A 23,843-nucleotide genomic window follows, 5' to 3' on the forward strand; every position below is an offset into this window, starting at 1 on the left:
AGGCGGGAGGCGGGGGTGAAGGGGGGACTATGTCCAGCAGTACCTGGGCCTGGCAAACACGCCTTCTTTCCCACCCTCGCCACGCCCCACTCCTCACCGGGCTCCACACCACCTTCAATCTGTGCTCGGGTCCAATCCCGGCCCGCCCACCGGCGCCTTTAGCGACCCGGCCCTCCCTGCGCAGGGATCGCGGAGCTGCCCGGACTCTGGCGGGTGGCGCCGGAAGCGGCGGCGGTGGCGGCGCGTGACGTCAGGAGGAAATGCCTGACGCCGCGGCCCGTGGTTGCGAGCTGTTGGAGTCGGTGCTGCACCCTAAAGGTTCCCCAAGCGCAGGCGGCGGAGCGGCTCCGGGACGGCGGGGTTCGCCTCGGGGCCGAGCAGGTTTGTACCTGCGCGCCCGGCTCCGCTGCTGCTGTGGCGACCCGGCCCCCCGCTCGGTGCCTGGGGGTGTGGGGACCGTCCCCCGAGGACCCTTCCCGGCCTACCTCTGGGACCGCATCCCGGGGCTCCTGGAAGAGAAGAGTCTAATAATAGGGAAAGTTGCGCACTCTTCTTGAGGACCAGCCTTTTTCAGTGGTGAGAGAGGTATTGGTTCCCCTCTTAACAGAGGAAGAAACTGAGGCGCGGAAAGGTGAAGTCATCTGACACAGGTCATGTAGCTGGGAACTGATAGATTTAGGTTCAGAGCGAGCCAGGCTGGCGCCAGAGCCCTCGTGTTTTGGTTTTTTTGTTTGTTTGCCTTCTGCAGGGTTCTCAAGCTTTGTATGGGGTAAAGAATCCCAGGGTGGAAGGTGGGGTTAGTTAAACAGTTTCTGGGACGCCACAAAATCATTGGGTCTAGGGGGAGGCTCCGAAATCTGTTATTTTCAACAGCTGTCCCCTGGCACATAATATTACTCCCCTGTGACCAGAGCAATGGTCGTGTTAAGAGCTTTTATGGTCTCAGTTGAGAGAAAATACAAACTTCCTCTACACATCTGGTGGGAGTGGAGGGTTAGTATTTGACTCTGCCATGAACTCTTTTTGGGCAGATGGCAGTCTCCGTCGTCTCCCCACCTATTAAATGAGAAGGAGCTACACGCCCTTACCCACCTGGGGAAATTTGTTAAATGTACAGATTCCTGGGCCCATCTCAGCTCGGAAGATCTGGGAAGGTCTGGAAATTGGTGGGCTAAATAAGCCATAAGATGAGCTGGTAACATTTGAGAACTTGAGATGTGAAGCCTTCTTAGATCAGTAAAGAAATGGGTCATAGGTTCAGAACATGTGCTGTGAATCTCCCCGTTTTTGTCTTTTTGTACCTGTGCTCCTGTATGTGGGCTGTGAGCTAAAATTTCATTGGCAAAAATGCCAAAAAAGTGGTTTTGATGTAGAATCTTTGAATGCTGTTGAGCTTGAAAGGATTATAATTACTCCCTTAGGTAGTCTACGCTCTCATAATCCTAACTAAAAGCACTTTCCTTTTTTTTTTTTTTTTTTTTTTTAAACAGATACCATTGGGTGGTTTTAATCAGGAATGAAATGTTCTGAAAGCTAAGAGCAGAAGCCTTTTTGGTCAACATGGAAGACAAAAGACGGCGAGCCCGAGTGCAGGGAGCCTGGGCTGGCCCTGCTAAGAGCCAGGCCACTGCTCAGCCAGGCAAGAACCTGTGGGGACCTTGTGTGAATGCACCTGCATTTCAGTAGATGTTAAGGAATTATTTAAAACGTAGCTGGTACTTTGATTTTCTTGATGGCGATCTTTTATTGAGGGTTGATATTTAGTATTCCTCATATTTAGTGCCTGCTCTCAAACCTTACAGTGTGTGTTTTGGGGTCTTCGACAGACTTTACTAATTAATTTCTAGATGTAATGTACATTATCTTCAAGTAGACTCTATTGGCTCTTGCTCAGTAGAGCAGACATTTTGGAGTCTGGTTTGAGTCTGTTCTTGCCTTACTTTAGCTACCACTGCTAAGAGCCATCTCCACCAGAGGCCTGGTCAGACCTGGACAAACAAGGAGCATCATCTTTTGGATAGACAGTTCGTATTCAGAGAACCCCAGGAGGTAAATTCTTTTTCTCTCACAACACTAAGAGGTTTGCTTGTAAAAGCTGTAGTCACACAGTAGATCCTCAAATAGTGACTGAATACATTCGCTAATAAAAGGAGCATGCAAGGCATATAATAATAATAATGAAATGTGGACTATCAGCTCCTTAGTGTATCTGAAGATTTCTTTCTAGTCTGCTCCCAACTCATGGCTGTATAAAGTTCCCACTTTGGGGGCAAGGAGGTTATACCATGACTAGTGCTTACATGACTAGTGCTTACATTGGTTATTGGAGTACTTTTTTTTTTAATGTTTATTTATTTATTTTGAGAGAGAGAGTGAGCAGGGAGAGGTGTAGAGAGAGGGAGAGAGGGAGAGAACCCCAAGCAGGCTCTGTGGGGCTTGATCCCACGAACTGGGAGATCATGACCTGAGCCAAAATCCAGAATCAGATGCTTAACCAACTGAACCACCGAGGGGCCCCCTTTTTTTTTTTAATGTTTATTTTTGAGAGAGAGAGAGAATGAATGCGTATGCATGAGCAAGGAATAAGCAGAGAGAGAGAGGGAGACAGAATCCTAAGCAAGCTCTGCATAGTCAGTGCAAAGCCCGGCAGGGGACTCAAACCTACCAACTGTGAAATCGTGACCTTGGCTGAAGTCAGACGCTCAACTGAACCGAGCCACCCATGCGCCCTGGTTATCTGAGTTCTAACAGTCCTAAACCCTTGCTGTCTTTAGTACTAGTGTAGCAGGTGTCTCTGGAATTGGATTGAAGTTTTCAACTACTACAATGCCTGATTTTTTAGCGTTTTTTTCCCCATGGGGGAAAAGTTGTAGGAAATAGCGAAGATTCACTGTTTTTTAATAGCATGGGAACATGTTATTAAAAATCAGGCATTTTGCTTTAGTAGTGCTTGTAAAAATAACGATTAAGACTTATTTCTTCATGTATCTTCTATTTTTAAAAATATCCTGGGCTGCCTGGTGGCTCAGTCGGTTGAGCGTCCGACTTCAGCTCAGGTCATGATCTCACAGCTCATGAGTTCGAGCCCCATGTTGGGCTCTGTGCTGACAGCTCAGAGCCTGGAGCCTGCTTCAGATTCTGTGTCTCCCTCTCTCTCTGCCCCTCCCCCACTTATGCCATGTCTCTCTCTCTCTCTCTCTCAAAAATAAATAAACATTAAAAAAAAAAATCTCCTGGAAAGATTTTTCCAGAATTACTGGGTGCTTGGAAAATGGATTGATTCTACTTTTATTATTTTTTCTTGCCCCACTAGTAACTGTGAAGTAGTTCTAAGAAAAGCAGACACGGGTCTCTAGTGGCATAGTAAGAGCTTGGAATAAAAAAGGATAGTTTTAAACTTGATTTATTTTTACCAGTAATGAGAGGATATGATAATCCTGCAGATAAGTCTTTCTGAGGATTAGGGATCATTCCAGAAGTAAAATCTGCCTGTTCCTTGCAGGTAGTACGCAGAGCCCCAGAGCCACGAGTGATTGAGTAAGTAATTTGCTGCCATACTGTATTTTTTGCCCGCAGTAAAATGGAGAGCCCAGATAACTCACCCAGTTTTTTTCCAGCTGGAAGGAAGCTAATGGCCCAATTACTGTCTTAATTTTAGGCTGGGGTATTTGTATCTTAGACATCTTTAAACTTGGTCTTTTGGGAAACCTTTCACAATTTGTTAATGGTGTGGAAAATGCCATAAGATGCCTGTACGTTGATCTCTGACTTGTGTAGGTTTCTTGACCCTGTTTCACTAAGATATCTGCAGACAGTAAGTGAAAATATCTCCTAGGTAAAGACAGAGTGGGGGCAGCTGGATGGTTCCGTTGGTTGAGTGTCCACCTCTTGATCTCAGCTCAGGTCTTGATCTCAGGTTCGTGAGTTCAAGCCCCATGTTGGGCTCCACGCTGGGTGTGGAGCCTACTTAAAAAAAGAAAAAAAAGACAGGGAGGTTTTTTCCTAGTCCTTAAAACCTGGATATTTGAGAAGACTTTAGTTAGGTACTGTTCGACTAGCAATGCTTATGAAAGCTGTTAGAAATCTAGAGGGCTTTAAACGTTTACTTACTTGTTCCAGAGCAGTTTAAATTCTTAAATTGATCTGTATATAAAATAACCTCTTTAATTTATAATTCCTCTTATACTGAGCAGCATATAAAACATTCTTTTCCAAAATTAACGAAAGATGCTTTGACTTCTCTTTTCCTGCTTTTCAGTTTCCATCTGATGTACATAAATTGCCAGTAGAAAGCATCCTTTTATTTATTTATTTATTTATTTATTTATTTATTTTAATGTTTATTTATTTTTGAGGAAGAGAGACAGTGTGAGTGGGGAAGGGACAGAGAGAGAGGGAGACACAGAATCCGAAGCAGGTTCCAGGCTCTGAGCTGTCAGCACAGAGCCCGACGTGGGACTCATACTCACAGACTGCGAGATTGTGACCTGAGCCAAAGTCGGACGCTTAACCGACTGAGCCATCCAGGCGCCCCAAGCATCCTTTTATTTTAACAAATTAGCGTTTGCATGTTATTGCTCATGAACAATCTGTTAGTCTGTTTGGCTATTTGCAGGTCGACTTGTATAGCTTAGAAAAATGTGAAACTAACACGAGGTCATCATACTTTGAAAGAGGGTATCAAAGTTGTGGCCTTACCACTAGTTAGCTATGTAACGAGTCCTTAGGTAAGTTAAGGCCATTTCTCAGGACTTTAGTTTCCTTGTCTGTGATATTAGGATTTGGACCACATAGTCACTTAAGGCAGAGTGTGGTAGCTCTAACACTCTTTGATTGTTTGTAAGTACCAGTGTGACATTGCCTCCATTGGTGATAAAGAGAAGAAACAAAACCATGAAACCTATTACGAGGTACATGTGGGACATGCAGGCTGAAAAAATGGGCAGTTGTGAATATTCAGGTCATAGCAAAATGACAAAACTTCCTGTTTGATCCCAGCATTTGTTAATTCTGGTTATGTAAAGTTAGCTCTGTTAGATTTTTATTTAATAACCAGAAATGTCACCCACATTTGAACTGAGCCAGTTTCTTAATGTGGCCCAAAATATATCACACTGAAACATTGTGTTCACACTATGGGAAACTATAGGCCGCTCATTTAGAGACATGATAAATGTATGTGAATAACCCTGCCTACATTTTGGCTCAGAGGGGCTTGCACAATCTGCCTGAGAGCCCAGCTCACAGATCATGAACTTCTGGCTCGCATGGCAGAGGGTGATGTGAACACTGTCCCTTTATATTATTTTCTGTAACTTACCCCTGTCTGGGAGGATCTGACACCATTATTCTGGCATAGGAACCTATGCAGTCTGGGTGTCTGTTTTCTCACTGTGGACCTCACCACCTTGCACATCTGGAACAGTTTTGTACTTTTGCACATTTGGTTAAATTCTAAGCTTTTTACTGCCCATCTACTATGTTCTAGGCACTGGGAAACAACGGTAACCCATTGCTTGCCCGTCAGTAGCCCACAGTCTTGTAAATGAAATAGACATGTAATAAGGTAAATTGCAGTAGTGTATATCTTGAAACAGTAGACTTATAGTAAGGTCTACTGGTAGCATGGAGAATGAGATGGTTAACATTATTTGGGTGGATTAATGGTCAGGAAAGCGCTACAGGAGGTGAGACTGAGCTGAGATTTTGAAGGATGAATTAGAATTTTCTGTGGGACCAAAGCTCGGGTGGGTTGGATTGCGGGTGCCAGATGACGGAGGAGGGCGAGGGGGTATTCCAGCTTGTGGAAAAGCAGGATTAGAAATACGGTAGTGTATTCAGGAGATTCCAAATAGCAATGGGAGGATCATGAGTGGGTGGGAGCTGTCAGGGAGTGGAGCCACATCATGGGACCCTTGAAAAGTTGGTGGGGAACCTTTTTTAATCAGGCAGGAACCTCATTAGACATGTATCTGAAAGCAACAGCAGCTCATAGCCCTGAGATGGACTTGCTTCCTGTTAAATGCACCTATTCCAGGGTCTCCAAAGGGATGTGCTGTTTGGTACCCCTTCGTGTGATAGATTTCTGGACCATAGCAGCCTCAATTGTGGATGACGTACAGAGGGGTAGAATCAGAATTTATTTTATGTCCGTTTTTGTCTCCATGGCCTGATTCCATCAGGATTCAATTCCCAGTGACATCAGTGGTCTGCCACCATCTTACTCTTCGTCTCGCTGGTGGAAGAAGGTGGGGTTAGGCCTCCCTCATAGTGCACCCTCGTTGTGAAATCATTCTGGTGATCAGGAGTTTGGAAACTGCAAAGCACAGCCCTTCCACTGGGTGGAGTGTATTATTTTGCCTGATACCAATGAGTCTGTTTTCTTGATTTATGTAGCAGAGAAGGTGTGTATGATATCAGCGTGTCACCCACAGGCGTATCTAGGTAAGTGAATCCTCCCTGGAAAGTTCATAATTATTTTTCAGTTAATAGTCTCTTAAAATGTTCTACTCCCTTACTTGAGATAGGTAACTTCTGCCTCTGAAAATCTTGGGGAGTGAGACTTTGGTAATACCTCTTTTTATATAACATTTCTGACTCCAAAACATTTTCATAGCCTCTCTGTCAGGTGTAGTAACTATTCTGCAATTTTTCAGGTGAGAAAATGAGACCCAGGGAGATTAAGTACTTTCTCCTAGTACCACATAGTAACTTAAAATTACAGGTGACCTAGCCTCTACTTCTGTTTTTTGAATGCTCCATTTTATTACTATTATATTACATTATATATATCATTTCATTTATTTATTTATTTATTTTTTTTTTCAACGTTTATTTATTTTTGGGACAGAGAGAAGACAGAACATGAACGGGGGAGGGGCAGAGAGAGAGGGAGACACAGAATCGGAAACAGGCTCCAGGCTCTGAGCCATCAGCCCAGAGCCCCACGCGGGGCTCGAACTCACGGACCGCGAGATCGTGACCTGGCTGAAGTCAGACGCTTAACCGACTGCGCCACCCAGGCGCCCCTATCATTTCATTTATTATCGCATTAATCATATTACTACATATATTTTTATATGTGTTACATTATGTTAATCTTTAATCTACATGAGTAAGTTAATACCTTAATCTACATTAAGGTAGATTTCATTAAAGTTAAAGCATGTGCAATTTAGGGTATAGTAGGCATTAATCATTATTAAAATGAAAATTTTGGAAGCATCCCCTTAATGCATGAGTTTGCTAAGTCACTATAAAATAATTTATTTTAAATGGCTATTTAAAATAAATATATCAGAACTTGCATATCTAAATGAATTGCTTAGAAAGAGCTTCAGAATCTCTTTTAAAGCAAGTTTAACAGTCACACAAGAAAACCAGTTGCATTATTTTGGTCGCATCTCATTGTTAAACAGGTATGGCTTCAGGTGCGTTTTGGCTCTGAAAAAATCAAAGACACCTTCAAAGAGTGAAGTTTGACAGAATGTTCCAAGGGCTTTCAGAACAAAGAAGGATATCCAAAATGATTTTGAGCTGACTTGGCATTAATGAAATAAGTATATATTCAGTGACAGAAAGAACCCTCATTTGGAAGTGTTTATTTTGATACAGTCATAAATGGTCATTTTCCCTACAGTTGACATAGTCTCAGAAGACAACCAATTGTTAGAATAACACAGGGACAGGCATTTTGTTAGTTTACTTTTCACAGTGAGCCTGTGAGGGGGATATCATTTTTGTGTTACAGGTAAGAAAAACCAGCCTTCATAGAAGTTACGTAATTTACCCGAAGTTTCACAGCAAGTGGTAGGGGAGCAGTATTTGAAGTGTGTCTGTAAAAGCCCTCATGCGTTCTTTTTCCTTTATTGCCTCTTATTTGTCTTAACGTGAAAGTTTGTTTCACATCTGGAACATCATGTCCTGCTTGCCAGGGGAGGTATGGCAAGATGAGTTCATCTACCCATGAAAGGAAGCATCCAAATTAACTGACTTCACTAATGGTTAGAGACTAGCCCATCTTTTCTGTGTTCTTTAGTTAATAATGGTTCTTTCTTCATCAAGGGTGTGTTTGTATCCTGGCTTTGTTGACCTGAAAGAAGCCGACTGGGTATTGGAACAACTTTGTGAGGTTGTTCCCTGGAAACAGAGGACCGGCATCAGAGAGGGTAAGCACGTGTCTGAGATGGCACTTGTTGCCACTTGGTCTCTCTAGAGACACCGTTGCTTCTTTCACCACGGCCAGTCTTAATTAAAGGGACAGGGAAGAGTGTTCCAGGCAGATGAAAGAGCAGGTGGAAGGCCCAGAGGTCAGAGAACAGGGCAGGAGCCAGGAGGTGGCAGTTCAAGGAACCAGAGGATATGTGGTTTGGCTGACCTGTGCTTGACATACTTTTATCTTTTTGAGTTTGTTTGCTACCATTATTACTTCAAATAGTGACAGCTTACCTCTTTCTTCATAGAAACCTCCAGAGCTTTCTTTTTTCCAAATCTGTTCGGCATATGTTCTTGTATGATCCTTATTGCCAGCTTTTTATCCTCATTTTAGTTTCAGTAGAAGAGTCCAGTGTCTTTCCATTTCAGCATTTGTACTCTCCTGAACTTGCAAAGATGACAGGACTCGGAGCCTGCTCCTCCGTGGTCACCCACAAGCAGCACAGCTGCTGGACCAGAGGTGTCCACTGGAGGGCGTCTATGCCCTAGCGTAAAATTTCCTGTCGGGCACATTGTGTGAATTCAGATTTTCTGTAAAGAAAGAGGCAGAGTATACTGGCTTCATTTGTGGGACTTGGAAGTCAGAATAGGAGTCTGCTTTTTCTACTAACTCCCAGAGATTCCACAGCAGTGGCAGACTTGGCTTTGATTGCTGGCTTTGTCATTCAAACTAATTGTTAATTTTAGGCAAATTACAGTTACATAGTTTTCCAATTCTTGGTTTTCTGGTCTGTAAAATGGACTAATGATAATACCTATCTTGTGATAATTAAGGGAGGTAATGCATGATAAGTGCTTAGTAGAATGACTGGTGCATACACAGTAAGCCTTCAGTGAATGTTAGCTGCCTTTATAATTATTGTTCTTATTGTAGCAGTTGATATCAATTGTGGGAAAAAATAGTAGATTGTGGATAACCCCCTACTAAATATATTGAACATCAGAAACTTCTGACTACAGTCAGCTACATGCTATGGTTGGTCAGAGCACTTTTTTCTTCATCAAAATCAAAAGGTGGCACATGGATGAACAGTTTATCTTGTTTCTTATATGGATGTTGGTGCCACAGATTCCTGCCTATGAGGGTTCAGACTCCATATCCTGCTTTTTAGACCTTCTCTAATCTGAACCTTTCTGAAGTGTGACTCCGCCCTTGTTTATGTCATCACTGATGCAGACGAGTCACATGTACTCTCAGAGCTTTGCCAATACGGTTTCTGCCAACATACCTTCTCTTGTCTTCTTTCTTTGAGCTCTTACCCATTCTTCTCCTGAAATCCCATGTCCTCAAGGTGGAACCGTGGGTCAGAGCCCATCTTTACTCTGCCTTTGTATTTCTCATAGCTTCTTGCACATTGCATGGTGCTCAGTAGGTACACCTTAAATAGCGTTAAACCATTTCAAAGGCCCTGTATTTTCTTTCTCAGATGTAACTTACAAGCAACCAAGACTTACAGCATGGTATGGAGAACTTCCTTACACTTATTCAAGAATCACTATGGAACCAAATGCTCACGTATGTTGGAATGTTGTTGGTATGGTTTTATGGACTGTGTACTATAAATGTAGAGTACTATAAAATAACAGTACTATAAAATAGCTTGCAGAGTTGCATGATGGTTCCTAGCTTAAAAAATCCTCTGGGTTCAAACACTGAGTTTTTGTGCTTGTCACTCTTGATGTGCTTTTTTGATCTAGAGATAAACTCTGAGGATGAGAAAAAAATTGGAACTAGAATAAACTGGAACCAGACTCAAGGATTTCAGGAAGAGGAACCATTTCTTCACATCCCTTCCTTCCCCCAGCTTTTCTGGTCATAGCCTTCTGTGTACACCCTTGTACACGTTTGCTGTGGAGCCAAGTTCTTATGACTGGCCAGTGAGGTCAGAACATCTCCTTCCATTTCTCAGGCTCTTTTGCCATTTGTGAAAAAATCTGGTATTTTTCTTGTTGACTTTGTACTCATTCTGTGGCTGTAGTTCTTAGACTTCCATCTTATCATTGCTTTGGCTTATTTCTTATTTCACATCTTTTGTTTTTAAAAGTTTCCATGACAGTAGACAAAGAGATTCTAGTATATAAATTAAGCTTGTCCAAAGGATAGAGTTAAGGTCCAAGAAATAGCTCCCTGTTTAGTTCCTGGAATCTTGCCCTTTGGCAAATAATTTTATGCTTTATTGAAAGAGACTTTGAAGAAAACGGAGTTTTGCTTAATGGCTTTGGGATACATAGAAATATGACACATTTTAGAGCTTGTAGTAATTTGTTGTAATAAACTACCACTTTACTAACATGTTCAGGGACAGAATATTGATGGGGATGGGAGTGGGGACATGGCTTTTTCACATAAGGAGATAGCTGCATGCTTTTGTTTGTAGGGCTGCATTTAGAATGTGACCCAGGGAAAGGCTGAGACCCTTTATATCTGAGGTTGATTTGGAAACATGAAGAGAACGAAATTAGATCAATCCAACAGATGGCTGGCCACATTTCTGTCAGAATTAATTTACCTTCTTGTCAACAGCCATAGCAGAGAAGTTGAGGATTAAACAGGCTCTAGGGAAGAAGTTCTTTGTCATCATTTTAGCTCATCTTTTAAAACAGGATTTCTCAACCTTGGTGTTACTGACATTTTGGGCTGGGTAATTCTTTGTTGTTGGGCTGTCCTGTACGTCGTGGGATGTTTAGCAGTATCCATGACTTGTACCCAGTAGATGCCAGAAGCACTCTTCACCCAGTTGTGACAACAGAAATGACTCCAAACATTGCCAGGCATCTGCTGGGGGCGGGTGGAGAGGGGGGCAGAATTACCCTTGGCTGAGAACCACTGCTTTAGAATAAACATAAGGCACATGAGATATCCTGATAGAATGGCTGTTTACGCTTTGAGGACTTTTTGACAACCCTTCAAAAGAATTTTTTAATGACAGTCTTTTTCTTACAATGTATGTAATATGAATTTATTATTGGAAATTTAGAAACTATAGATAAGCATGAAGAATATTAAAATTTTGGATAATTCTTCCACCTAATGTTTGGCTCCAGTCTTTTTTTTTTTTTTTAGGTAAATATATAGAGTTTTTCTATAAAAATAACAATTAGGTATACTGCATTTCATTTAACTATATCCTTAACATATATCATTGAATAGTCTTTTCCATCATATTAATAGCTACATAATATTCCATAATCTACGTGTACATACCCTAATTTATTGAAGCAAGCTTTTTTGTTAGATGTTAAGGTTGTCAAATTAGAATTCTTTAATTTGAATTTGGCTGGCTTATAACTTTGTATTTACTGCTAACAGATTTAGTTTGTTTATATCCCATCTTGAACAAAATCAAAAGAGATGCCTCTTTCATAGGTTTTTTTAAGGGTATATGTGTGTGTTCGGGGTTCTTGTTTAATTTTAACTTTAAAAATTATTATTACCTCAAGCTTAATAACCCAAAGCACAGAGGCAAATTCAGTCAGAGGTTATTAAACTTCCTTTAGTCTTTTTTGACCTAAATCTTATATGAACCTGATGTGTGAAAACCAAGGAGTGCCTTGACTGGCTGGGGTCCCCCCAGCTTGACCCTTCTTCTGTCCTCCCATAATCCCAGAGAGACACCTCTGTGGTACCTAGGACTGTGCAAAACACTTTGAAATCCACTGAATAGGTCCTTTTACTTCTGTGATTCATATTTTCTCATACTCTTTTCCTCAAATGTCTTTTAAGGATAGAATGCCTTCACTGAACGGTGAGATGATGCTGAATTTTAATTTAGACATTCAGTTCTGAGGGATCTGTATATAGAGTATTGGTTGGAGAGTCTAAATTAATCCTCTAGTTCATTATCCCCTTTTTTCTCCTTACTTCACCACCAAAAATAGCCAGTAAAAATATATACCCACTTAGAAACATAATGCAAACTTGGAGTTATCACAGTGCTCAGTCCCTAAGCAAGTCAGGGAAGTGCTAATTAGTTTCCCAGTCACATTGCAGAAAAGCTATCTTCCTCTTTTACTTTCTTGTTTTTCTTGCTAAGTGTATAATTCTAGCATCTGATCTTTATCTCCGTGAAGATAATAGCCATAAAACAAATAGGAAATACAGCTTGCTAACATTATTATGGAATTTCACTTTGACATTTATTCTCTTGAACATAGGTTAGTTTAATAACATTTATGTTTCACTGATGTGAGTTTGGTTTGTTGTTGTCATTGTTTATTTTAAAAAATACTCTGCTTAGAATGTAATGTTCATATCCATAATAAGGAACCCCAGTTTACCACAATTTCTACATCACAGCAAAGCTGAGTGATTCCGTGGCAGTTTTACCTGACAGTAGCCATGGGATATACTTAGAATATTATGCTTGCCTTGCTGAAGATGTATTCCTTCACTGCAATACATTGAACATGACTTTGAAGGGATTCTTTAAAGTAGAGTTTTTAAAGTAGACTCTGTGGATACCTGGAAGGGTCCACTAAATCCTTTTGGGGAGTCCACAGGTCAAAACTATCTCTGTAATAATACTAAAACTATATGATACGTGACACTTTCACTGTGCCTAATTTGTGTTGATGATACAAAAGTAACGGTGGATAGAACTGTTGGTATCTTAGCATGAATCAGGGTGTTGTTGCCAGACTATTATGAGTAATCACAGTGTTCTTCCCCACCATGCACTTCCAGTTTAAGAAAAAAAAGCTGATTTCATTTAAGAATGTTCCTCGAAGCAGTAAACATTACTACTTTTATTAAGTGTCAATATTGAGTTCATCTCTTTTTAATAGTTTGATGAAATGGAAGGTATGCATAAAGCACTCCTGCTACAAAGCCAAGTATAATGGTTGTCAAGGAAAAACACTTGTGTGATTGTTTAAGCTATAGCTGAACTATCTGCTTTTATCATGGACCACATTTATTTGGAAGAACAACTGACAGACAAACTGTAGTTATTCAGACTTGAATATTTGGCAGACGTAAATGAACGAAGTGACTGTCACTTCAAGGGGAACAGTAGATATGATTTGTTACTTATAAAAGTTGAGTTTCCAAGCAAAATTACTAATTTGGAAAAAGTCATATCTGTCACTTTGAGCCTGACCTCTTCCTATTACTTAGACTTTTCTGATGAGATCATTGGTAATATTAATGGATATGATTTTTTATATCGTATAATGAAATGTGTCAGCAGGAGATCTGCATTACTCATTGGATCAATATTTTCCACATGACCAATACTTGATATTACAGAATCATGCAAGATTAAAAGACTCACTCAAAGTGCAGTCTGGCCCAGTGGATTTAAATGTAAGAGAATATGAGAAGTTTATTGATATGGTTTCAGATTCCACACTGTAACTAACCTTTAAGAAATCAGTACTTGTGGAGTTTTGGTGTAATATCAAAGAATATCCACAATTATTTGGAAAAGCTGGAAAAGACTCCTCCATTTTCTAACTACATATCCGTGTGAAGCCAATTTTCTTCATATACTTCAACAAAAACAACATATTGTAACAGATTGAATGCAGAAGCAGATAGGAGAATCAACTCTCTTGAAACAAACATTAAAGATATATGCAAAACAGTGCCACTTTTCCTGCCATTTTTTTTTGTATTGGAAGATACAGTTATTTTTCATAAGATAATATTTGTATTAACATATAATGGGTTTGTATTTTTTTTAATGAATTAACCAATAGTTTAATTTTTTTAGTTTAATTTTTAACATGATAAACATCATAGCTGCAGCCCATATAAACAGGTTCTTTGGGGGTCCTCAATCATTTTTGATAGTGGTGTGAGAACCACTGTCATAAAGGAAGCTCTGTAATGCACTTGGGGTTTCTTGGAGAAAGGACAGAATTCTAACAACTAATACAGCCATGCTGATTGTAACTCCCCAAGTACAGCGTAAGGTCAGGGGTCATAGCTTCCTGTAGTATATGTGGCAAGACTGTGTTCCAAATATAAACTACATACGAGAACTGGGTGCTCAGGAGACAGGGCTGTGGAATCTGTTTAAACTGTATGTAGTTCACAGCCCATGTATTTATCAAGGCCACGTCATGATTCCATTCTGTACAATGTTTTTTCCTTCTAGGTTCTATTTTTAGGAAGATAGCCACTCTGGAAATATTGAATACCTTTTTTAAAAGCAATTCTGTCATTCATGATAAAATAGAAATCGAATGAACAGAGAGCCACCCAGCAGAAAAGTTGTTTGATTCCTCAGACTTCGGTCTGTATCTGCCAACTACCTGGCAACCCATCAGCCATGGCGGCAGAGCCCAGACTATTCCATTCACCTTCTCAATGACTCACTGAGGTGACTGCCCTGAATATAATGACACTTGCTTCTTTGTGGGGTCATGTATTTAACACAGAACAGTTGAGATGGGTAGAAAGGCTTGGTCCTCATGATAGTGCTGTACCAAATTTTAGTACCTTAATAAAATGATAGAGGTCAATTTGCTTCAAAATAGAAATAATGGGAGGGAATTAAACTATTCCTCTTGCCATTGGTTATTGCATTCCAAGTGTGTTTTGCTTATTCCATGGCCCTGTTGATTTAAGACTGACTTTGCACTTTCTGTTTTACATGTGGCTGTCCCTTCTCTTGGCCTGATGATTGCAGTGGCATCCTGTGCTGCTCACACTGAAGGACCAGATTGAAAAGAACACTGGCCACACCTTCAACTCCTTGCTCTGCAACCTTTACCGAAATGAGAAAGACAGTGTCGACTGGCATAGTGACGATGAACCGTCGCTAGGGAGATGTCCCATCATTGCTTCGCTGAGTTTTGGTGCCACACGCACTTTTGAGATGAGAAGGAAGCCCCCACCAGTGAGTATTCTCTCTTTTTTTTTTCTTTTTCATGTTCTTCCTGCCTTCTAATATTCTGTGAAAAAAGTAGAGTTCTTAAAAGCTGCTGTTTTCAGGTTTAGAGGGTAAGAGTACATGTTTTGTTGTTGAAACCTGTTCAACTGATCGCCTACCCCATGGTTACCTTTTGTCTCCCAGAGTGGCCATTTATTCATTCATTCACTTATCCAACAGAAATTGCTTGCCATGTGCCAGGCTTCGGGGGCTCATTTCCTTTGGTGGAAAGAACAGAGATAGCTCCTGTCCTCATGAATACAGGGGATAGACAGATGTTACTAATTACTGAAATGACTGAAATTATGATAAGTGCTGTGAAGGAGGGGTTATAAAGGGAAGACTCGAGCTGGGAGGTACAAGACTGGAAAGGAAGAAAGCATGAGGAAGACACCCCTGAGGAAGGCTTCATTGTAAGTCTTCTCCATGGCAGTGTTGCCACCTTTCTGGAAGGGAACATCGTGAGCATCCTCATTGCCTTCTTAGCCATCTTCTGAAATACGGATGAACCTGTAATTCTCTCAGAAAGATGAAGTTCAAGCCAAATTCTCAGAGATGGTTGTCCAAATTCAGGGAGAGAAGCAGTAACTAAACATAATAACTTTAGTTTTCCGTCCTGGGTTTTACGTATGTTATAGGATATTTCAGGGACACTAGGAGTTTTGACTTTCTTAAATCAAAAAAGTATAAGACCCTAGGATTAAGATAGGTAGAAAGGTAGTAGAAACTCAAAGAAAAGAGCAAACCTCTACCAAATGATCTTATTATCTTTGTGTCTTTCTCTTACCAAGGTTCCCAGTCATTTAGTTTATAACAGTAAACCAGAGCCAGTCAGTGTGGAAAGGCTTATAAGGCTGTGTTTAGAATATGACCTAATCCAGACCAAATAATTATTAGCCTGCCAGTGCTCATGTCTGTTTTTCATCAGATATGCTTCCTCTAAGAACATAGTTAATGGACTGGGCTGCTTTCCTGACATGTATTTCGGTTTCCAAGCATGGTATTTTGAAGCATATTGTGTTATTTTGCATTTATGCCATTAGGCAGCTTTTGTTGGTATAATTTCCCTTGATTAGGTTTTCTTTGCTTTGTTTCTTTGGTCTGTGCTAGCAGGGGATTGTCAATTGCCAGTGATGTATTGAGTGAACTTGCTTCTGAGCAGTTTGACTGGCCTTCCCAGTTTCATTGGTGATTGATTAGCCTTCTCCTGTACCAGGGGGAGTACCACTTGAGAAGCAGACGACCCAACCTTTGCCATACTCTCTTTGGATATGGTTATGCTTTTATATGCGGCCTTCTACTTGGTGAAAACCCAGTCAGATAAATTACATGAATAATTCATCCTGCCCTTGGTAAGGCTCCTGTTATGTGAATAGCAGAGGAACACCACATGTTTCATTTTTAAGTTCAGATCCTCTTCTCAAGCCGGACATAACCACACCAACTTTTTGTCAAGCCTGGTCCTGGGATCTGCTGTAGCAGTAATTGAGTAAGATGAAGTCGTCTTTCCCTCCTGGTGCTGTGCCTTCCTATGGAAGTCACCCTTCCATCTCTCCAAGTGGCACGTCCGCTGGTAGAGCCAGCACGATGTTTGGGATAATCCTCACTTGCAGCCTTACAGGTATTTTCTTTGTTGCCAGGTAGTTACTTGTCCAATCACTGTTTCTTTACACACATACAGTCACATACACATACACACCACCCCTTTCTTAAAAACACTTGTGGCCTATTTACAGATTTGAAGCTTAAGGATTCCCAAAGCATGCTTTCTGGATAATTAGTTTTACTGTAGAAGCAGTTTCCAGTCATTAAGCATTAGCAGTGTTCTTGTGCCCAGAATATTCCCATTCCATTTCCCCTCCAGGCAACTGAAGGTCTTCATTTTCGCATATAAAAACATTATTCGTGGCCATCAAGAGCTATTTCTTGGTAATGAACCTCACTTACGTTATAGGTTAACGAGTAGATGGGTAATACAACTACCACACAGCCTTGTGTCCGAAAGCAACCATTTGGAATAAGATCTCTATTTGAGGGAGATGGCCCATACTGAAGGTTTATCTTCTGAAGTCTTACAGTTTATTTTGATGAGTGTAGTGAAAGCACAGGTCATGAAATACTAAAGATGTGGTAAAGTCCCTGTAATTGTCTGCTAGTAGCAAGGGAATCTGCACTACACTCATGATGGCAGATTTGACAAAAATATAGACCTAATAAGTAAGAAAATTCGTCTGAGATCTTAAAGTTGGCTGAGGAAACAGATTTGGGAAGAAATATAAAGGTGTCAATGCCTCACCTCAGACTATTGACTGTAATCAGTTTTGGCTTCCTGCGTCATCGTAATTATGATTAATTTGAAGTAATTGCATGTCCTTTCAATTCTGGCTTTTGTTTAAAATAGGAAAATTGAATACATATTAAAAAAAAATTTTTTTAAAGGTTGGGGGGGTGCGCCTGGGTGGCTCAGTCGGTTGAGCATCCGACTTCAGCTTAGGTCATGATCTCGCGGTCTGAATTTGAGCCCCGTGTCAGGCTCTGTGCTGACAGCTCAGAGCCTGGAGCCTGCTTCAGATTCTGTCTCCCTCTCTCTTTGCCTCTCCCCTGCTCATGCTCTGTCTCTCTCTGTCCAAAATAAATAAATATTTAAAAAAAATTTTTTATGGGAAAATTGAAGGGTGCCTGAGTGGCTCAGTCAGTTAAGTGTCCGACTTCAGCTCAGGTCATGATCTCACAGTTCGTGAGTTCAAGCCCCGCATCAGGCTTTGTGCTGACAGCTCAGAGCCTGGAGCCTGCTTTGGATTCTGGGTCTCCCTCTCTCTCTGCTCCTCCCCCGCTCATGCTCTATCTCTCTCTCCTTCAAAAATAAATAAAAAATTTAAAAAAAGGTTTTTTTAATGGGAAAATTGAAGGTTAATATATTGGGAATTATAATCATGCATTACTGAACCCAGTTTATTTAAAAATGGCTTTTATCCCCCAGAACCTGTAAGTTCCATTCTTGGGTAAAAAAGACCCAAGTTTAAACTTTTGGAAAGACTTGTTCAAGTTTTTAACATAGATTTCAAAAAATTCATGGCTCCACAAATCTAGCTAAACTAGAAGTGCACAGAAGCCTTTCTTTGAGTTGACAGCCTTAGGGTGCATCATCTTTATCTTATTATAATGATCTCTTTTCTGAAGGATTGAAAGGAAGTGGTTATTGCAAATCTGTGTCTACTTTTCTTTCTAAACTCCAGTGAGAGCTCTGAGAACATGACTCATGATTCATACAACTCAAGGTAAAAGCATAAATTAAAAAGCATAAATTACGTTAGTCTTCTGTGTAGAATTTGTAGGAGTCTGACTTTCTGTCAGGAAACTCTTAGGAACCTAACTTAGTATGCCACTGTGGGTTGTAATTTTCATGTCTGTCAACAAGACATTTGGAATGTTAGAGGTTGTGGGAGGGCATCTCTTGTCAAAATCCAGTTCGTTTTAACCTATCAGAAGGGAATCTAAATACCTGTTGACTTGAGTCAGAGTTTCTCATCTGGAAGTGACATAGAAGAATCATAAGATTTTTGTGTACTTTATTCAAGTATGCAGTTTTGAGACAGAAAAGCATATGTTTGGGCCACTTTTTCTTTTTTTTTTTTTAAACATTCAGTCTCCTCCACCCCTGCAGCAGCTGTTTGTTGTGCAGTCTGGCACTTTAGGCAGATCTCTGTAGCTGCTGCTCTTCTGAAAGCTGCCCCAGTTCTACACATTGCATTCCTCACAATTTCTCCCTGTGCCGAGATGGTGAGGAGATCTTTGTTTTCCTAAGTATGAGGGCCCCTCTGATTCATACAGTTGGCTCAGTCAGCTTCATGCATGCATCATCCCCAGGACAGACATTTCTCTCCCCTAAGAGATCCTTCTTCACTGTTCTCTAGTCCAAGCAGGCAACTCCTGCCCGTTCAGTTCGATTTCAGAGTAACTTACATTTCCTTTAATGGTAACAAGGTACCTGGGGGCATGGTAGACTTGCTTGATCTTGGCCGTTCCATTCATCCCATCCCTTCTTTTGTTAATTCAGTTAAAGACAGAGTGGATGGCACCATATCTGTCTTCCAGACAATATCAGGATATACTATCTCAAGACAGAAAGCTTACCAAATATACTTGAGTAGACATTTTTTAGAAACCAAGAACCTTTTTTTATTCTATCAAGCTGGGCTCATTAAAGTTTGTCTACACTCCTTGTCCCAAACCTAGTTGTACTTTCCAAAATGCATCGTGTCCCTGCTGTAAAGATTAGTCTCGTTCTTTCCCAGCTAGCTTTAATTCTATACTGAAAAACAAGCCAGAAAAGGAACCACAAAAGCCATTTGGCAGGCTGCTATTTCTCTGTCGGTTACCATGGAAACAGTGATGGCTGAGTTGGGGGGATATTAGATAATAGCAGGAAGTTTGTGATGTGCTGGAGGTTTAGATGCCAAAAGCCTTGTTTTTGTAGCACATTATGTATGGATAAGCTCCGTCTTTGATCAGCCGAATCCTAAAAAATATCCACCTCAGGGTGATTGAGTTGAGGCAAGTTCAGCATTTCTGTAGCCACTTCTCTCTCTAACACCTTCTGAAGAATGTGAACCTTATTTGTAGCACCAGAAGAGATGGTTGTAAAACCACTTCCTATGGTGGAGGCTCTGAGAGTCCCCAGTGAATTGGAGTTCCTACTACCTATCTTGCTAATTGATTTTTTGCCCACTACTGGGAAGAGTGGAGTATGAAAAGGTCAGTTTGGTCATAAATACTGATATTTTTCCAGAACCTCAGAAGAAATGAAGATCTTAGAATCCAACATACTGTAATACTGACTAGCTTAAATTTGAAAGGTGACTAAATTACACTGTGCAGTATTTCATGGAGCGGTAACTGAACCTCCGCTTTAGCACCCCACTGCTGCTGGCCCAGTCATCCATATTGCTTTTTTTTTTTTTTTAACTTTATTTATTTTGAGAGTGAGAGAGCGAGAATACAAATGGGGAAAGGACAGAGAGAGACAGAGAATCTCAAGCAGGCTCCGTGCTCAGCATGGAACCCAATGCGGTACTCGCGCCCACAAACCGTAAGGTCATGACCTGAGCCGATATCAAGAGTCGGACAGTCAATCCACTGAGCCACCCAGGTGCCCCCAGTCATCCATATTTCTTAATCAGCCCCTCTTCGGATTACAGCATCTATTCTGAGGAGTTACAAGAAATACTGGAAAGAAATTGTTAATAATCATTGTTCTTTCAATATATCCCTAAATGAAGTCTAGAAAGTCAGTTTTATTTTTTGTATCTGTCACTGATGGTAAAAAGCACCTATCTTCCTCATTTATATCTCTTTTTTTTGCAAATGGGGTGATGATTGTAGCTACTTTATCGAGCAATAGAAAAGTTACCCCATGAAAGGCACTATGAAAGTTTTTGCAATAATCAGTGCATTTTAAGCTGTTAAGAATAGTAGATGCCACAGTGACTTTTCAGATGTGGAAAATTGGAAAAGGAAATGAGTAGTAGTGAAACCAAATCCCAAGATTCCCTTGGCCTGTGAAATGGAGTAGAAGGGAGACTCGCAGAGGGTGAAGTGGCCTGTGGAACGGAATGGTGACTGAGTTTTTGAGCTGCTATCTCTAGGGCTAGTTAGTGGTTTGGAGAGAGTGAGTGAGTGGGTGGGTAGATGAAAATGTGCATGTTTGAGCAGATAAAGCTAAGTAGTTTTAGTAAGACTGAATTATCTTCAGACTTGAAATCCCATAAGAGTTGGAATCATCATTTCTGCCTTGGGGCCTTGTCTCAGTTGGAATCCGTACCCTCACTGCCACTGGGAAGAATTCACTTTTTGCCAAGGACCATCTAGTTTTATAGTGCCACCAATGGTCCTTTAGTCTTGGGAGAACAACCTTTCCAAAGTGATTCATCAGATTTGCATGTGATTAGGAATGGGGTCTGCTTCCAAACTTGTCTTTTTAAACAGTGTCCAATGTGAGAATTTTGTCCTCCCTTTGCCATACTCATAAAACTATTCCTAACCCTTCTGGTGATGTTCTCCTCTTTCCCCAGGTGCAGTTTTCATGGTAGTGATGACTCTTAGCTGGGCAGAAGAGAGCTTAGTGAGTTTAAGGAAGGAGAAGGAGGCCCCACCACCAGAGCAGATGTGAGCAAGCGAGGAGCAGAGCAGGTGATAAGATGGGGAGAGTAGACGGGGGCCAGATCATGCAGAGGCTCGGGAGCCTCAGGAAGGAGCAGATTTTAAGTACATCAGGAAGCCATGGAAATGTGTTGTAAGCAGAAGAATGACATGATCTGATGGATAATTTTATAAAAGTAAGTTGCTGCTGTGTGGAGCCTGGACTAAAAAGGAGCAAGAGTGGAAGCCAGGAGACCAGTTAAGAACTTTGATACTTTGTGCATACCGGGACCAAGGCAGAGAAGGACAGAGGTGGCCAGGTCAATGACATGAGCTCAGAGGAACAGGGATTTTTTTTTTTTTTTTTTTTTTTTTTTTTTTACATTTACTTATTTATTTATTTTGAGAGACAGAGACAGAACACAAGCAGGGGATGGGCAGAGAGAGAAGGAACACAGAATCCGAAGCGGGCTCCAGGCTCCGAGTTGTCAGTACAGAGCCCAACGCAGGGCTCTAATTCACAAACCGCGAGATCATGACCTGAGCCAAAGTCGGACGCTCAACCTATTGAGCCCCGCAGTCGCCCCTGGAGCAGGGATTTTTAAGAGAGTATAGCAATAGTGGTCTGAAAGTGTTAATGTGGATTATCTCCTGGCTCTCTGGATGGGACAGACAAGATCACTTTCCACATGAGAAGTCTTCAGAGATTTGAAATCCTAGAGATGGCTAGGTTTCAATTAAGACAGGCAAGTCAAGGGAACGTTCAGAGCACATGAAGTTGGGGATCTAAGGTGTTTGCTCATCACTGACTGGGAATTCCAGAGGACATAGTGCACAGGGGCAGGAAGGACCAGAGGACATAGTGCACAGGGGCAGGAAGGAGAGAGTTTGGGGAGGCGGTGGGAAAGGGGGAGTTGTGTCTGATCAGGTGATGTCCAGGAACGGGTTGGGAATGAGTTGTCTTGTTTTAATGGATGACTAGAGAACCCTGCACTTTTGCTAGTGACTGAGGTCAGCTGGATGTCAGACATGGTGGAATTTGTCCTCATATGCTCTTAGAGGAAGGAGAACATTAGTTTCTGTTTCTACAGTCTTGGGGTGGGGGAGCTCTTTCAAGATAATAGTTTAAGGTTGCATTTCTTGGAAATATATTACCAAGAACGGAATCATCATTTCATGAAGTCTTCTGATTTTAAATGCACATTCAGTGTCTCTAGAATGACTATAACAGTAAGCGTAAAGCCATGTTTATTTTTGCGAAATTCAGTACCTTCTTGCCCCCATGCTACCCCCCCAGTACAATGTCAACACAAAGCTGAACAACAAACGCTGTCAGCAGGCATTTCACTCCATTTGCCTTTCAGTGTGTCCAGTCCAGAAGGAAAGGCAAGAAGTTCTCATGCTAGTCTGATGTACAGTGCTAAGTTTTAGATGCCTGCAGAGAGAGCCTCCGTTGCATTGAACAATTGCCCAGACCTCCCAAGCAAGAGGTCGGGAGGTCTTATTGAACTATTGAGATCACTGGTCATCTCTGGTATAGGGTGATTGATTGCCCATACCAGTCCCTCATGCTTACTTCGTATTCCTCACTCACCTCATCAGAACCTTCCATGGGAAATCAGTACCAAAAATCAGGAAAGAGTTGGGTAAACACCCAAAGATGTGTATCTGGCAAAGGGAGTTTAAAACCGGTTTTGAATAGATAACCTTGGCAATTTCAAGATCTATGCTCTTCCAGCAGCCTTTTACTTGTAGCAGATCTTATTTCAGAAAGAGCTGCTTTTCTTTTTAAAGTTAATGTATTTCAGATCAATATTGAGGATGCCATCATTTAAAGCGTGGTTTGAGTCAGCAGAATAACTAGAGATGACATTGTCGGGTCCTAGCTTTATTCTCTTTCCATAAAAATATATTAAAAAATGTTACCACTGTGAACAGTAAGTCCAGCTGTGTTCTTGTATCAACACTGTAGGAACAGTTTCGTATTCCAAATCAGCTGCAAGTTTAGGTGATCCGTGAAGCAGTCTAGAAGCCAGCCAGGTCTCAAAGGCAAGGGAACACCACAATTTGATTGGGAAAACAAGCTGAAAAAAAATCTTTAAAAAAGCAAGAGAGGGAAACTTATTGGCATAGTCGTAAGTTGGGAGATAGGGCAAGTAAATGGACAGCTGGCCCTCAGCAGGTTAAGAGCGGGCTGTAACATGGGCTAACATTCAGTTTTCAATATCATTTCAGTCTGCAAAAAAAGCCTTAATCATACTTGTCAATCAGTTCTACCATGTATCTGATCTTGACCAGAAGGCTGGGGAAATCTCTTATATCTGTTACCATCTTGAGAAAACGCTGTGCTTGACTCTGCAGGCATTCTTACTTACACCTGAGGGTGGTTTGGGTTTGTTTACTTGCTTTTGAAGTACAAATTCGGGAGTAAGTTTTCTATGTCTGCAGTTTCCCTTTCCTTACAACTGAACTCACTCTTTTTTTTTTTTTTTATCGTTTATTTATTTTTGAGACAGAGAGAACCGAGCATGTACGGGGGGAGGGGCAGAGAGAGAGGGAGACACAGAATCGGAAGCAGGCTCCAGGCTCCGAGCCATCAGCCCAGAGCCCGAC

General features: G+C 41.2%; 1 protein-coding gene across 2 annotated transcripts in view; it reads left to right on the plus strand.

Moving 5' to 3' along the window:
* The first annotated feature begins 277 nt into the window (after nucleotides 1–277).
* Nucleotides 278–23,843, plus strand: part of ALKBH3 (alkB homolog 3, alpha-ketoglutarate dependent dioxygenase) — a 32,905-nt gene continuing 9,339 nt past the window's right edge. The window contains exons 1-8 of one of the 2 annotated variants that reach the window (XM_030332555.1): nucleotides 278–381; nucleotides 1,491–1,639; nucleotides 1,946–2,049; nucleotides 3,503–3,537; nucleotides 6,397–6,444; nucleotides 8,065–8,168; nucleotides 9,642–9,730; nucleotides 14,850–15,059. In XM_030332555.1, coding sequence (XP_030188415.1) covers nucleotides 1,561–1,639; nucleotides 1,946–2,049; nucleotides 3,503–3,537; nucleotides 6,397–6,444; nucleotides 8,065–8,168; nucleotides 9,642–9,730; nucleotides 14,850–15,059 — 669 coding nt within the window. In that variant the 5' untranslated portion in view covers nucleotides 278–381; nucleotides 1,491–1,560. Of the gene's footprint in view, nucleotides 382–699; nucleotides 722–1,490; nucleotides 1,640–1,945; nucleotides 2,050–3,502; nucleotides 3,538–6,396; nucleotides 6,445–8,064; nucleotides 8,169–9,641; nucleotides 9,731–14,849; nucleotides 15,060–23,843 lie in introns of those variants that run through there. The other variant, XM_030332556.1, reaches the window with a different exon arrangement.

Source organism: Lynx canadensis, chromosome D1 (genome assembly GCF_007474595.2).
Source record: "Lynx canadensis isolate LIC74 chromosome D1, mLynCan4.pri.v2, whole genome shotgun sequence".
NCBI lineage: Eukaryota > Metazoa > Chordata > Mammalia > Carnivora > Felidae > Lynx > Lynx canadensis.